Here is a 15,594-nt window from a genome sequence, read left to right as displayed (position 1 = left end):
GGGTGTCCCGATCACACACCTTTTTACAGATTCTTGATACGCCCTTCTGTTCCTGAGATATGAGGGTTTATAGTTTGTCTGACAATTCAGGGAATCGGTCAAATGGGCGTGAACCTAATTTTATTAATGGGAGTGAGTCAGGTGATGGGCGGGGTTATATAGTCAGGGGTGTGAATGTTGTACATTAGGGGTGTGTATTCCTAATACACACCACCTGACTATGTAATCCCGCCCATCACTCCTATTATTAAAATGAGGCCTATGCCCAATGTTATGCATTTTTAAAGGGGTACTCCAGTGGAAAACTTTTTTATTTTTTTTAAATCAACTGGTAAATTACTTCTATTAAAAAATCTTAATCCTTCCAGTACTTATTAGCTGCTGAATACTACAGAGGAAATGTTTTTCTTTTTGGATTTCTCTTCTGTCACAACCACAGTGCTCTCTGCTGTCCATTTTAGGAACTGTCCAGAGCAGCATATGTTTGCTATGGGGATTTTCTTCTGCTCTGGACAGTTCCTAAAATGAACAGCAGATGTCAGCAGAGAGCACTGTGGTCATGACAGAAGAGAAATCCAAAAATAAATGCATTTCCTCTGTAGTATACAGCCGCTAATAAGTACTGGAAGGAGTAAGATTTTTTTTTTTTTTTTATAGAAGTAATTTACAAATCTTTTTAACTTTCTGGCACCAGTTGATTTAAAAAAAAAAAAAAAGTCTTCCACCGGAGTACCGCTTTAAAGGTAATCTGTCATCAGTATCACCCACACTAATCTGTTATACAGAGGCTTGTAGTGTGGGGACCCTGATTAAAATGATGCTTAATCCGCCCCGATCCGTTGCTGTGTTCCGCCATTGTCCGCCTTTTTAGTCATTTGCAAATTAGCGGCTTGGGGCATGGGCGGAGCTCCGCTCTCTTCCCGGGACACTGTGATGTCACCCCTGCTGGGTGGGCGATCTGTCCGGCCCATCCATATTCTTATCTCTCCTCCCTGCTCACTCTATCTGATAGTACGACGCATGCGCCGCTTCATGTGTACACCCGGAAGCGGCGTTCGTCTAAGTTTCATTCCCGCAGCCACCTTGTACGTGTACACATACATATGTGCGCTTTGTGCAGACAATATATTACTCTTAGGGTGGGTTCACACCCCCATTTTCTATACAGTTTTTGGATAGGTTTTTTTTTTTTTTTTTTTTTTTTTTTTACCGTACAGCAAACTGTGGCCATAGACTTTCCATTCAAAACCGTATGCACCATATTGTATACGGTTGTCTCCGTTTTCACACCACACGGTTTTTTACTTTTTTTTTTTCTGGACAGAAAACCACGGTTTTTGGTCTGGGTGAAAAACCGTATTGACCCGTATACGTTTTTTTTTTTTAACATGGGAGTCAATGGGGAACCGTACAGAACTGTATGTGCGTACGGTTCCATCCGGTTTTTACCATACGGTTTTTGACTTTGCACAGTTTTTTTTCTTGGAATTTTAATCAAACAAGTGAAACTTTATTCATAATGGAGTGAAAACGTATACGTTTTTTTTTCGTAAAAAACTGATTCAACCGGACATCATTTTTCAAACCGTATACAGATAAAACTTTGTACACCCATTTTGATACAGTTTAGTCAGGTTTTGAGGAATCCGTTTTTTTATCAAAAACCTGATAAAAAAACGTTATTGCAAAAACGTGGTGTGAACCCCGCCTTATATGCCCGCGGAATGAAGCTTAGTCGAACGCCGCTTCTGGGTGTACACAGGAAGCAGCGCATGCGCCATACTATCATATAGAGAGTGAGCAGGGAGTGGGGAATATGAATATTGATGAGCCGGGCTGAGTGCCCATCCGACAGGTGCCCCCGGAAGTGAGCGGAGCCCCACCCATGTCCCAAGCAACTAATTTGCATACAACCAACAAGGGGGATAATGGCGGAACCCAGCGACGGATCAGGACGAGGTAAGTATCATTTTGATCAGTGTCCCCCGCAGTACAAGCCAGTATAACAGGTTAGTGCAGGTAAAACTGATGACAGATTTCCTTTAAACTTGACATTGCACAGTACTACTTACTATAAGTTGTCTTTTTTATTTTTTATTTTTTTTAAATGGGGTCTAAATATACCATCTTGCATAGGTTCCTTTTTTTTAACTATGATTTGCATCATTTATGCAATTTTTCTTCTGCGATTATGGAAAATACGCAAATAAAACGCAATGTGTGACCAAAACGCAATGTGTGACCAATGTGCGGCTGCCTATTTAGCCTATAGGCAGAACCAGCCCTGCCTCCAGCTGTTGCAAAACTACAACTCCCAGCATGCCCGGACAGCCGATGGCTGTCCGGGCATGCTGGGAGTTGCAGTTTTGCAACAGCTGGAGGCACCCTGGTAGGGAAATACTGCTTTATACTGTCCAGGCATGCTTGGCTGCCTGGGCATGCTGGGAGTTGTAGCTTTGCAACAGCTGGAGGCACCCTCGTAGGGAAATACTGCTTTATACTGTCCGGGCATGCTCGGCTGCCTGGGCATGCTGGGAGTTGTAGTTTTGCAACAGCTGGAGGCACCCTGGTAGGGAAACACTGCTTTATACTGTCCGGGCATGCTCAGCTGCCTGGGCATGCTGGGAGTTGTAGTTTTGCAACAGCTGGAGGCACCCTGATAGGGAAATACTGCTTTATACTGTCCGGCTATGCCCGGCTACCTGGGCATGCTGGGAGTTGTAGTTTTGCAACAGCTGGAGGCACCCTGATAGGGAAATACTGCTTTATATTGTCCGGCTATGCCCGGCTACCTGGGCATGCCGGGAGTTTAGTTTTGCAACAGCTGGAGGCACCCTGGTAGGGAAATACTGCTTTATACTGTCCGGGCATGCTTGGCTGCCTGGGCATGCTGGGAGTTGTAGCTTTGCAACAGCTGGAGGCACCCTGGTAGGGAAATACTGCTTTATACTGTCCGGGCATGCTCGGCTGCCTGGGCATGCTGGGAGTTGTAGTTTTGCAACAGCTGGAGGCACCCTGGTAGGGAAACACTGCTTTATACTGTCCGGGCATGCTCAGCTGCCTGGGCATGCTGGGAGTTGTAGTTTTGCAACAGCTGGAGGCACCCTGATAGGGAAATACTGCTTTATACTGTCCGGCTATGCCCGGCTACCTGGGCATGCTGGGAGTTGTAGTTTTGCAACAGCTGGAGGCACCCTGATAGGGAAATACTGCTTTATATTGTCCGGCTATGCCCGGCTACCTGGGCATGCCGGGAGTTTAGTTTTGCAACAGCTGGAGGCACCCTGGTAGGGAAATACTGCTTTATACTGTCCGGCTATGCCCGGCTACCTGGGCATGCTGGGAGTTGTAGTTTTGCAACAGCTGGAGGCACCCTGGTAGGGAAATACTGCTTTATATTGTCCGGCTATGCCCGGCTACCTGGGCATGCCGGGAGTTTAGTTTTGCAACAGCTGGAGGCACCCTGGTAGGGAAATACTGCTTTATACTGTCCGGCTATGCCCGCCTACCTGGGCATGCTGGGAGTTGTAGTTTTGCAACAGCTGGAGGCACCCTGGTAGGGAAATACTGCTTGATATTGTCCGGCTATGCCCGGCTGCCTGGGCATGCTGGGAGTTGTAGTTTTGCAACAGCTGGAGGCACCCTCGTAGGGAAATACTGCTTTATACTCTCCGGGCATGCTTGGCTGCCTGGGAATGCTGGGAGTTGTAGTTTTGCAACAGCTGGAGGCACCCTCGTAGGGAAATACTGCTTTATACTGTCCGGGCATGCTCGGCTGCCTGGGCATTCTGGGAGTTGTAGTTTTGCAACAGCTGGAGGCACCCTGGTAGGGAAATACTGCTTTATACTGTCCGGCTATGCCCGGCTACCTGGGCATGCTGGGAGTTGTAGTTTTGCAACAGCTGGAGGCACCCTGGTAGGGAAATACTGCTTTATATTGTCCGGCTATGCCCGGCTACCTGGGCATGCCGGGAGTTGTAGTTTTGCAACAGCTGGAGGCACCCTGGTAGGGAAATACTGCTTTATACTGTCCGGCTATGCCCGCCTACCTGGGCATGCTGGGAGTTGTAGTTTTGCAACAGCTGGAGGCACCCTGGTAGGGAAACACTGCTGTAACCAATGGACGATAGCTTCACATTCATTCTTGTCCAGGACGGAAGTTCAGACCGGTATTTCCCAACTTGTTGAAAAACTACAACTCCCATCATGACCCCACAGTGTGTACCTATCTTTTTTTTTTTTTTTTTTAATGGGGGTCTAAATACACCATCTTGCATAGGTTCCATTTTTTTTTACTATGATTTGCATCATTTGTGCAATTTTTTTTCAGCAATTACGGAAAATTGTGGTTAAAAACACAGAGACACCGCAAATAAAACGCAATGTGTGACCAAAGCCTAAAAATATTTTTTTTCTTAATATATATTTTATGTATATAATATATTTGTAATATTGTGACTTCTGTTCACACTGGCATCATTACTGGATTCTGATCTTTCAGATGAATCTTTTTTCTGTGGACTCCTGAACCAACTCATAATCTCGTTACGCGCAATTTGCATTTTCCTTGCCTGAATTTTTCAGGGTTTTAAAGGGGTGCTCCCGTGGAAACCTTTTTTTTTTATTTATTTATTTTTTTTTAAATCAACTGGTGCCAGAAAGTTAAACAGATTTGTAAATCACTTTTATTAAAAAATCTTAATCCTTCCAGTACTTTTTAGGGGCTGTTTACTAAAGAGAAATCCAAAAAAGAAATGCATTTCCTCTGATGTCCTGACCACAGTGCTCTCTGCTGACCTCTGCTGTCCATTTTAGGAACTGTCCAGAGCAGAAGAAAATCCCCATAGCAAACATATGCTGCTCTGGACAGTTCCTAAAATGGACAGCAGAGGTCAGCAGAGAGCACTGTGGTTATGACATCAGAGGAAATGCATTTCTTTTTTGGATTTCTCTTTAGTATACAGCCCCTAAAAAGTACTGGAAGGGTAAAGATTTTTTAATAGAAGGGATTTACAAATCTGTTTAACTTTCTGACACCAGTTGATTTAAAAAAATAAAAAAATAAAAATAAAAGGTTTCCACGGGAGTACCCCTTTAAATAGACACAATTTTTTTTTTTTTGGCCCAAAATGGAAAAAAGTGTGGAGAAAGGGAAAAAAAAGTTGCACAAAACGATGCGCTATGAAAATGTGTTGCCTGTGGGGGAAAAAACCCATAAGATATGACTGTAAAATAAATGACACAGGTTTTTGAATATTTCCCCCATTGTTTATTTTGGGAAAAAAACGGCACAAAAACTGCATCATGGAGGGAGGAAAAAAGAAACGCCAAACAAAAGCTGCGTCTGTTTGTAGCCTAGAACAGACGATCCTTTCCACATGTTTTTGTATGTAGCGCAGCTTAGAATACCAGCATTTCCCTCCTCCCCCCCCTGTTACCTTCTGCCCCCCATAGATTATTCCACATTACTTATTTTCACCTTTGACCTGTGACCTTTCAGTGCAACCGCCTCTTCGAGTTATTGCAAGAGTTGGTGGATCACGTTAATGATTTCCACGTGAAGCCAGAAAAAGATGCCGGATACTGCTGCCACTGGGAGGGATGTGCCCGGCGGGGGAGAGGATTCAACGCCAGGTAAGACGGAATTCATTTTGTGTTCTGACAAAGGAAAAGTGAATTCTGCAATATCAGACACAACCTGTAGACAAGGGTGGCGCTATTTCTGGCAAATAAAAAAAGAGTCCCTTTTTGCTGTCCCTGAAAAATGTAAATACAGATCTAGTGTTACCCAACCAGTGCGCGTCCAGACAGGGCTGCTGCAAGGATTTATGCCGACCTAGGTGAAAGCTCATTTTGCTGTCCCTTGACCCTGCCCATTGGCTCCGCCCTTTAAAACGCTCCACCATACTACTGGGGTGACACACTGTAACAAACCTCCTCCTCATGTAATCACCTAACTACTGGGATGACACACTGTAACAAACCTCCTCCTCATGTAATCTCCTTACTACTGGGGTGACACACTGTAACAACCCTCCTCCTCATGTAATCTCCTTACTACTGGGGTGACACACTGTAACAAACCTCCTCCCCATGTAATCTCCTTACTACTGGGGTGACACACTGTAACAAACCTCCACCTCATGTAATCTCCTTACTACTGGGGTGACACACTGTAACAAACCTCCTCCCCATGTAATCTCCTTACTACTGGGGTGACACACTGTAACAAACCTCCACCTCATGTAATCTCCTTACTACTGGGGTGACACACTGTAACAAACCTCCTCCTCATGTAATTACCTTACAACTGGGGTGACACACTGTAACAAACCTCCTCCTCATGTAATCACCTAACTACTGAGGTGACACACTGTAACAAACCTCCTCCCCATGTAATCTCCTTACTACTGGGGTGACACACTGTAACAAACCCCCTCCTCATGTAATCACCTTACTACTGGGATGACACACTGTAACAAACCTCCTCCCCATGTAATCTCCTTACTACTGGGGTGACACACTGTAACAAACCTCCACCTCATGTAATCTCCTTACTACTGGGGTGACACACTGTAACAAACCTCCTCCTCATGTAATTACCTTACAACTGGGGTGACACACTGTAACAAACCTCCTCCTCGTGTAATCACCTAACTACTGAGGTGACACACTGTAACAAACCTCCGCCTCGTGTAATCACCTAACTACTGGGATGACACACTGTAACAAACCTCCTCCCCATGTAATCTCCTTACTACTGGGGTGACACACTGTAACAAACCCCCTCCTCATGTAATCACCTTACTACTGGGATGACACACTGTAACAGACCTCCTCCCCATGTAATCTCCTTACTACTGGGGTGGCACACTGTAACAAACCTCCTCCTCATGTAATCTCCTTACTACTTGGGTGACACACTGTAACAACCCTCCTCCTCATGTAATCTCCTTACTACTGGGGTTACACACTGTAACAAACCTCCTCCCCATGTAATCTCCTTACTACTGGGGTGACACACTGTAACAAACCTCCACCTCATGTAATCTCCTTACTACTGGGGTGACACACTGTAACAAACCTCCTCCCCATGTAATCTCCTTACTACTGGGGTGACACACTGTAACAAACCTCCACCTCATGTAATCTCCTTACTACTGGGGTGACACACTGTAACAAACCTCCTCCTCATGTAATTACCTTACAACTGGGGTGACACACTGTAACAAACCTCCTCCTCGTGTAATCACCTAACTACTGAGGTGACACACTGTAACAAACCTCCGCCTCGTGTAATCACCTAACTACTGGGGTGACACACTGTAACAAACCTCCTCCCCATGTAATCTCCTTACTACTGGGGTGACACACTGTAACAAACCTCCACCTCATGTAATCTCCTTACTACTGGGGTGGCACACTGTAACAAACCTCCTCCTCATGTAATCTTCTTACTACTGGGGTGACACACTGTAACAAACCCCCTCCTCATGTAATCACCTTACTACTGGGATGACACACTGTAACAGACCTCCTCCCCATGTAATCTCCTTACTACTGGGGTGGCACACTGTAACAAACCTCCTCCTCATGTAATCTCCTTACTACTGGGGTGACACACTGTAACAAACCTCCTCCTCATGTAATCTTACTACTGGGGTGACACACTGTAACAAACCCCCTCCTCATGTAATCCCCTTACTACTGGGGTGACACACTGTAACAGACCTCCTCATCATGTAATCCCCTTACTACTGGGGTGACACACTGTAACAAACCTCCTCCCCATGTAATCTCCTTACTACTGGGGTGACACACTGTAACAAACCTCCTCCCCATGTAATCTCCTTACTACTGGGGTGACACACTGTAACAAACCTCCTCCTCATGTAATCTCCTTACTACTGGGGTGACACACTGTAATAAACCTCCTCCTCATGTAATCGCCTTACTACTGGGGTGACACACTGTAACAAACCCCCTCCTCATGTAATCTCCTTACTACTGGGGTGACACACTGTAACAAACCTCCTCCACATGTAATCTCCTTACTACTGGGGTGACACACTGTAACAAACCTCCTCCACATGTAATCTCCTTACTACTGGGGTGACACACTGTAACAAACGGGCTTCACACGTTGGGAAACACTGGTGCAGACAATAATCTGGTCATAGTGTGGTAGCGGGGTGTGATGAGGGCAGATGTTGTTACCCTAGGGGCAGATGGCATTAACCCCTTGCATTCGTGACGCCAGGGCGTGGTTTATCCTCTATGCCACCCGAAGGTATACGCTGGATCCTGGACTAGGCACGAGGGCAATAAAGACTCTGACGCCAAGTTATAGACAACGGTAGCTTTACTGAGGGGAGACAGATGGTGAAGTCTATACAGTTCAGCCAGGGACCAAGGAGGTGACCAGTGACGCAGAGACCTTAAGGGCTTGCTGGGACTTGTAGTTGGACTGGACAATTGAATGTAGATCACGCTGACTTGAAAGATGACGGGGACTGACTTGACTCATAAAGCTGTGACTTTATCTTACTGGAATTGATGGTGGCTGCAGGACTGGACTTTGAGGTCTCCAACACTCTGGACACACAGACTAGACAAGACTGCACTGGACCTCAGCAGAAAACAAGAGAGCGAAGCTCCAAGAGAGAGAAGCTCCTCCCTGGGCTTATATGGGGGAGATTAGCAGGGAGCCCATAGGTCACTCTTGGGATCATCTGGTCCCTGGTACCTCCTGGGTAACAATCACATGACATGTCACATGGTACAACTCAGGGGTACTTCGGTGGAAAACGTTTTTTTTTTTTTATCAACTGGTGCCAGAAAGTTAAACAGATTTGTAAATTACTTCTATAAAAAATCTTAATCCTTCCAGTACTTATTAGCTGCTGTATGCTACATTGCTATTTTGTATTGTCCCAGTGCTCTCTGCTGACACCTGATGCCCGTATCAGGAACTGTCCAGAGCAAGAGAAAATCCCCATAGCAAACCTCTCCTGCTCTGGACAGTTCCTGACACGGACAGAGGTGTCAGCAGAGAGCACTGTGGACAAGACAAAACAGAAATTCAAAAAGAAAAGAACTTCCTCTGTAGCATACAGCTGCTAGTAAGTACTGAAAGGCTTAAGATTTTTAAATAGAAGTCATTTACAAATCTGTTTAACTTTCTGGCACCAGTTCATTTAAAAAAAAAAAAGTTTTCCACCGGAGTACCCCTTTAAGCTCCTGCCGTACCCCCTCCATTGCTGACATAAACGCAGTGGCTTGTTCCTACATCTTATTCCAGTGTTTTCCAACCAGTGTTCCTCCAGCTGTTACAAAACTACAACTCCCACCATGCCCGGACAGCCAAAGGCTGTCCGGGCATTCTGGGAGATGTAGTTTTGCAACAGCTGGAGGCAGGGCCTGTTCAGCCTTTAGGCAAAATAGGCAGCCGCCTAGAGCGACCTTTTGATTTTTGCAACAGCTGGTAGCACACTGAAAGGGTTAAAGGGGTACTCTGCTGAAAAAAATGTTTTTAAATCAACTGGTGCAAGAAAGTTAAACAGATTAAAGTTAAACAAAATCTTAATCCTTCCAGTACTTATCAGCTACTATATGCTTCACAGGAAGTTCTTTTATAATTTTTTTTATTTCCTTCCTGTCTGACCACAGTGCTCTCTGCTGACACCTCTGTCCATTTTAGGAACTGTCCAGAGTAGGAGCAAGTCCTCATAGTAAACCTCTCCTGCTATGGACAGTTCCTAAAAATGGACAGATGTGTCAGCAGAGAGCACTGTGGTCAGACAGAAAGGAAATTCAAAAAGAAAATAATTTTCTGTGGAGCATATAGCAGCTAAGTACTGGAAGGATTAAGATTTATTAAAGAAGTAATTTACAAATCTCTTTAATTTCCCGTCACCAGCTGATAAAAAAAAAAAAAATAAAATAAATTGTTTTCCAGTGGAGTACCCCTTTAAGCTGTAGTGCCAAATACAGCTGCTCATGTGCCTTTGGGGGAGATTTATCAAAACCTGTCCAGAGGGAAAGTTGCTGAGTTGCCCATAAGAAACCAATCAGATCGCTTCTTTCATTTTTAACAAGGCCTCTGCAAAATGAAAGAAGCGATCTGATTGGTTGCTATGGGCAACTGGGCAACTTTTCCTTTGATAAATCTCCCCGTATGTGTACAATGAAGGGAACCCCCATTGAGCCAATACTGATGGCCCGTCCTAAGGTAAGTGGGTGCAAACCTGGAACTAGGACCGTATATAGTGGGCACCTAAAATTGGACGCAAACTTCATTCTGCTTTTGTTTTTATGTCTCCTGCAGGTATAAGATGCTTATTCACATTCGTACCCACACCAACGAGAGGCCGCATTGCTGCCCGACTTGTCACAAGAGTTTCTCACGGCTGGAAAACCTGAAGATACACAACCGGTCACACACAGGTACACCGCTTCCCGTCACTTCTGCCCGTTCCCTTTTGGTGATAATCCATACTAGACATTTTATATACATGGAAACCGAGATTATACAGTGATCCCCCCGACCTACGATGGCCCCAACATACGATCATTTCAACATACGATGCTTTTGTATGTCGGGGCCATCGCATAAACGGCTATCCGGCAGCGCAGACTGCTTCAGCTGCCACCGGATAGCCGTTTAAGGTGCCCCTTGTGCTCCGGTGAGTGTCATTCACCTGTCCCCGATGTTCCGGATCATCCTCTTTGGGCTCCGCTGCATGGCCGTCGCTCTCCTTCGTTGTCACCACGTCGCCGCGCACGCTGTCCCGTCATCCAGTAGGAGCGACGTGATGATGGCGATGGAGAGCGACGATCCTGGCCAGCAGTGACGGTCCGGAGCGGCGGGGACACCCCGGGGACGCGGCGACAGCGATAATCCAGGGCAGCGGTGACGGTCCGGAGCGTCGGGGACACGTGAGTATAATTTTCTATATTACTATTGCACGGATCCCTCAACATACGATGGATTCAAGTAACGATGGTTCATTTGGAACGAATTACCATCGTATATTGAGCGATCACTGTATAGGCCTCACCTGCCAAAACAGTTCTGACCCATCGAGAATTGGACTCCATGGGGGAGATTTACCAAAACCTGTGCAGAGGAAAAGTTGCCCAGTTGCCCATAGCAACCAATCAGATCACTTCTTTCAGTTTTAAAAGGGCCTGTTCAAAATTAAAACAGCAATCTGATTGGTTGCTATGGGTAACTGGGCAACTTTTCCTCTGCACAGGTTTTGATAAATCTCCCCCCATATGACCTGCTGTGGTATCTGACCAAGACCCCAGCAGCAGATCCTGTACGGTGTGCGGCCTCCATGGATCAGAAGTCTGAGAGGCCATCGTATGTTGAAATGTTCTTCTTTGGTAGGACCTAACCACTGCAAACTGGGAAAACCCCACAAGACCGGCCATTCTGGAGATGTTCTGACCCTCTAGGCATCACAATTCCCCCAGATCCATTTTTATGCCCCCAACATTAAAGGGGTACTCCGGTGGAAAACATTTTTCTGGTGCCAGAAAGTTAAACAGATTTGTAAGTGACTTCTGTTACAGAGGAAATTCTTTTCTTTTTGAATTTCTTTTTTGTCTTGACCACAGTGCTCTCTGCTGACACCTGATGCCCGTATCAGGAATTGTCCAGAGCAGGAGAAAATCCCCATAGCAAACCTCTCCTGCTCTGGACAGTTCCTGACATGGACGGAGGTGTCAGCAGAGAGCACTGTGGACAAGACAGAAAATAAATGCATACAGCTGCTAAAAAGTACTGTAGGTGTAAAATTGACATGAAAATGTTTTTTTTTTTTTTTTTTTTCCTGGAATACCCCTTTAACTGAGATGTTGGAGAAGAACTGACCAGTCACTTGCTGCTTGTTATGTAGCAGTCCTGACAGGTGCTATTGTCTTAGGATAATGTTATTCTCTTCACATGTCGTAGTCGTGTAGTTTTAGGGCTGTAGCTGATTGGTGTAAATGTTCCACCTAGAAGTTGGAAGCTGAGACTATCACACGGGGCGATCACCCTAACAGGCCAATATCGCCCTTTGTATTGGGACTAGCAGCCAGGTGACGACTGAGCAGATGGGATTGTTTGGACCTTCTAAAAAAAATCATTGCCCATCATCCGCACGTCTCGCTGTGTATTAAGGAATGTGCCATTGATGGCCAGTTGCAGTAAAGGGCCACATGATTGACTGAGTCTTGTTAAAGGGTAGCTGCCACCATCCTATTTTTTTTTTTCGCTTGCCCCCCCCCCCCCCCGCTACGGCACTAGCCCGTTCCCTCATCCCCCCCCCCCCCCCCGCCCCGCATACATCGTTCCCTCATTACACTTGCAGTTACTGCAGAGTCCGGCAGCGGGCGTGCAGGGACAGCGGCGGCAACGAGGCGGCGGCGATGTGCGGGAGGAGTGGCCGGGGAGCCAATGCGCTCGCTCCCACCTGTCTGATTGACAGGCAGGGAGCGAGTGCAGCCTAACTGAAAAAGGACTGATTGCCACTCCAATATCAGTCCTTTTTCAATGGCCGGTTTTTAAATTTAAATTAAACCTTTTTAATGAAAATAAAAATAATAAAAGTATATTAGAGATATGTTGTAGTACATAAGTACTACAACATATCAAAAAAGAAAGTTGGTGACAGTGCCCATTTAAAGGGGTACTCCACTGGAAAACATTTTCCTTTAAATTAACTGGTGCCAGAAAGTTATACAGATTTGTAAATTACTTCTATTAAAAAATCTTAATCCTTCCAGTGCTTATCAGCTGCTGTATACTACAGAGGAAGGTCTTTTCTTCTTGAATTTCCTTTCTGTCTGACCACAGTGCTCTCTGCTGACACCTCTGTCCATGTCAGGAACTGTCCACAGCATACAACTTCTTTTATGGCTTTTGCCTCTAGATCTTTTTATGTGACGTTGTTCTGTTTATTCTTGACAGGTGAAAAGCCTTACATGTGTCCCTACGAGGGCTGCAACAAGCGTTACTCCAACTCCAGCGACCGCTTCAAGCATACGCGCACCCACTACGTGGACAAGCCCTACTACTGCAAGATGCCCGGGTGTCAGAAGCGCTACACGGACCCCAGCTCTCTACGCAAGCACATCAAGGCCCACGGCCACTTCATCTCACATCAGCAACGCCAGTTATTGAAGATACACCAGCCGCCCAAATTACCAGCAGCGGGGGATGGCAGCTATGCAAGTGGCGCCCAACTCATTATTCCCAACCCAGCAGCCATCTTTGGCAGTCAGACTCTGCCGATTCCCTTGGCACCAGGACCTTTAGACCTCAGCTCGTTGGCTTGCAGCGGTGTAGCGTCTGCTCTGGCGGGGTTACCAAATCCCATGTTGACACTCGCAGGGTCCCCGCTCAACTTGGCCAAGGGCTCCCTGTTGTCCCAGGCTTATTCTGCAGCAGGCCTCGGCCTGCCTTTAATGTCTCTGATTTCAGCAGGAAAATCCGAAAATGAAAAGAGGCCTAAGGCTCAAAGGTTGGAGAGCAATGAGAGGACTGAAGGGACAAAAGTGAGGCCTAGTTCAGCAGATGCACTGTCTCTGCTACCCAGCGGGGTCTTAGATCTTTCACCCGGCATGGGCTCGGATTCTCTACTGCCAGGATGGGTGGTCATCCCTCCAGGGTCTGTGTTACTGAAACCAGCAGTGGTCAACTGAGAAGGCCGTGCCCCCCTGTAACTTTCCCCCTGTGCCCACTTAACCTACACACAACAACGGGGGCCCTTCCTCTGCAGACGAGGCGTGACCCAGTTACATTCCTGGCCCTGTGATGATCCCCGCGGACCTCTTGCACAAGCACCAATACAGAGAATGTATATTTGCAGCCTCACGAGGGGGGGGGGGGGGGGGGTGTATTGACCTCCGGATCTCTTTATCACTTTAGCATTTCCCGCAGAATTGCTTTTTCCCTTTTTTTTCTTTTCTTTAAGTACGTGGGACCAAAATGTGACGGAACGGTAACGAAACTTTCCACGGACCAGAGGGGTTTTGCGGACTGAGTATAGAACGAAGCACTTTGCGGTATTTCGGAGGCCGGGTGAAGTCACGTTGTGATCTGCAGTCTTTTGTTTCTCTGTATTCACGAGAGAAGGTTTTGTACGCCTTCCGAGAAAAGCAATAATAATGGAGATGCTCAGACCGAGCTGACTCTGCAACGACAAGAGGGAGAGGAGCGTGGATAGTCCGGGAAACATCCGATCTCTCATCCACTCTCCGATTCTCTGCGTACTCATCGTCTCTTCTGTAGATCAGCTCTATGATGATGGCCTATCACACGCTCATCCTTCGGCCCCATCCTCATTCCAGAACTGTCCCCCCCCCCCATCTTGGACTTGTATCCCGATCGCTCGTTCTCTTATATCACATTCCGTTAGTGGATAATATTTCCATTTTGACACATACCTATGCACTAACTCGCTCTCTGCACTTTCCCATAATCCTATCTACCAGCCCTAACTCCATGCCGCGCCATTTCTTTATCCCGCCCCAACACACACACTATAGATATCCTGTGACAATGCATTCAGGCACAATGAATGCTGCTTCTCTTTGCTTCTCCTCAGAACGCGCAGAAAAATTTGCTTATTTTTTTTTTTTTGTTTTTAAACCAATCAAATCCCTATATATCCCTCATGTACCAATGTGTGAGGAGGAGGTGGTTCTCTGCAGGCTCCGCCATTATGTTATAGACTGTGAGTGGTGTGTGAGTTTCGATGCTTGCTGCTATCTCTTGACTTAAAAATGTAGAGGTTTCCCCCCCTAGTCCGTGATTTGGGGTTCAGGCGGGAGAAGAGTCTGGGAATTCTTACTAGAGAATTCTGAGGGGAGTCACTTGTTCAAGGGCCTCGCTATAAGCTACAAAAAAGCGTCTCTTGCTCTGGAGGACCTGACATGTCCTTGCACTACAAACATCCTATTGATTTGAATTTACCATGTGAAATACTTCCTATTCCCGGTGGTGGCGATGCACTCAAAGTAAAACTTGCTGGAGATCCAAGCAGTGAGACATTCTGGGATCAACAGGATCCTTCTCTTGTGGACGTTCACTCTACAGAAATTTCTGTTCACTCTGCCAAACGGCCAAGCGACCTCTGACCAAAACGGCACTTAATGGCCGCACTACAAACCCCTCCCTGGTGACACCAACACACAAGAAATGCCACCTATCCAAGCACCGGCTGCAGCTGTAGAGTGAGCACGTTCTTGTGTTTAGATTAGGACCAGATAGTAGTGAGCAGCGGGGACCCAGCACCATTGGCGGTGTCAGGGCTGAGCATCCATTATTCTTAAAAGAAGTGTTTTCCAACCAGTGTGCCTCCAGCTGTTTCAAAACTACAACTTCAAGCAGGAAAGGCTGTCCGGGCATGCTGGGAGTTGTAGTTTTACAACAGCTAGAGGTACACTTGTTGGAAAACACTGCTCTAAGGCACCTAAATGTAATACGCCTGCTGGGCGCAACAAAATCTGGTCCATTGCGCTTGTACGAGATTGGAAAAACATGGCTGCCGCGTCTAGTATTACAGCTCCGCCAAAGTGAAATGACACCTGCAATACCAG

The 15,594-nt window shown here is 46.3% G+C and overlaps 1 protein-coding gene across 3 annotated transcripts in view; it reads left to right on the top strand.

Annotated features, from left to right (window-relative positions):
• GLIS2 (GLIS family zinc finger 2) overlaps positions 1–14,644 on the top strand; it is a 96,352-nt gene extending 81,708 nt beyond the window's left edge. For all 3 annotated transcript variants that reach the window (XM_056534995.1, XM_056534994.1, XM_056534997.1), the window contains 3 exons: positions 5,501–5,634; positions 10,328–10,446; positions 12,962–14,644. In XM_056534995.1, coding sequence (XP_056390970.1) covers positions 5,501–5,634; positions 10,328–10,446; positions 12,962–13,695 — 987 coding nt within the window. In that variant the 3' untranslated portion in view covers positions 13,696–14,644. The remainder of the gene's footprint in view (positions 1–5,500; positions 5,635–10,327; positions 10,447–12,961) is intronic.
• Positions 14,645–15,594: the final 950 nt, after the last annotated feature.

This window comes from Hyla sarda, chromosome 8 (assembly GCF_029499605.1).
Source record: "Hyla sarda isolate aHylSar1 chromosome 8, aHylSar1.hap1, whole genome shotgun sequence".
In the NCBI taxonomy this organism is placed as follows: Eukaryota; Metazoa; Chordata; class Amphibia; order Anura; family Hylidae; genus Hyla; species Hyla sarda.
The sequence above is the reverse complement of the archived record's forward strand: the minus strand, read 5'-3'. Positions and strand labels throughout refer to the sequence as shown.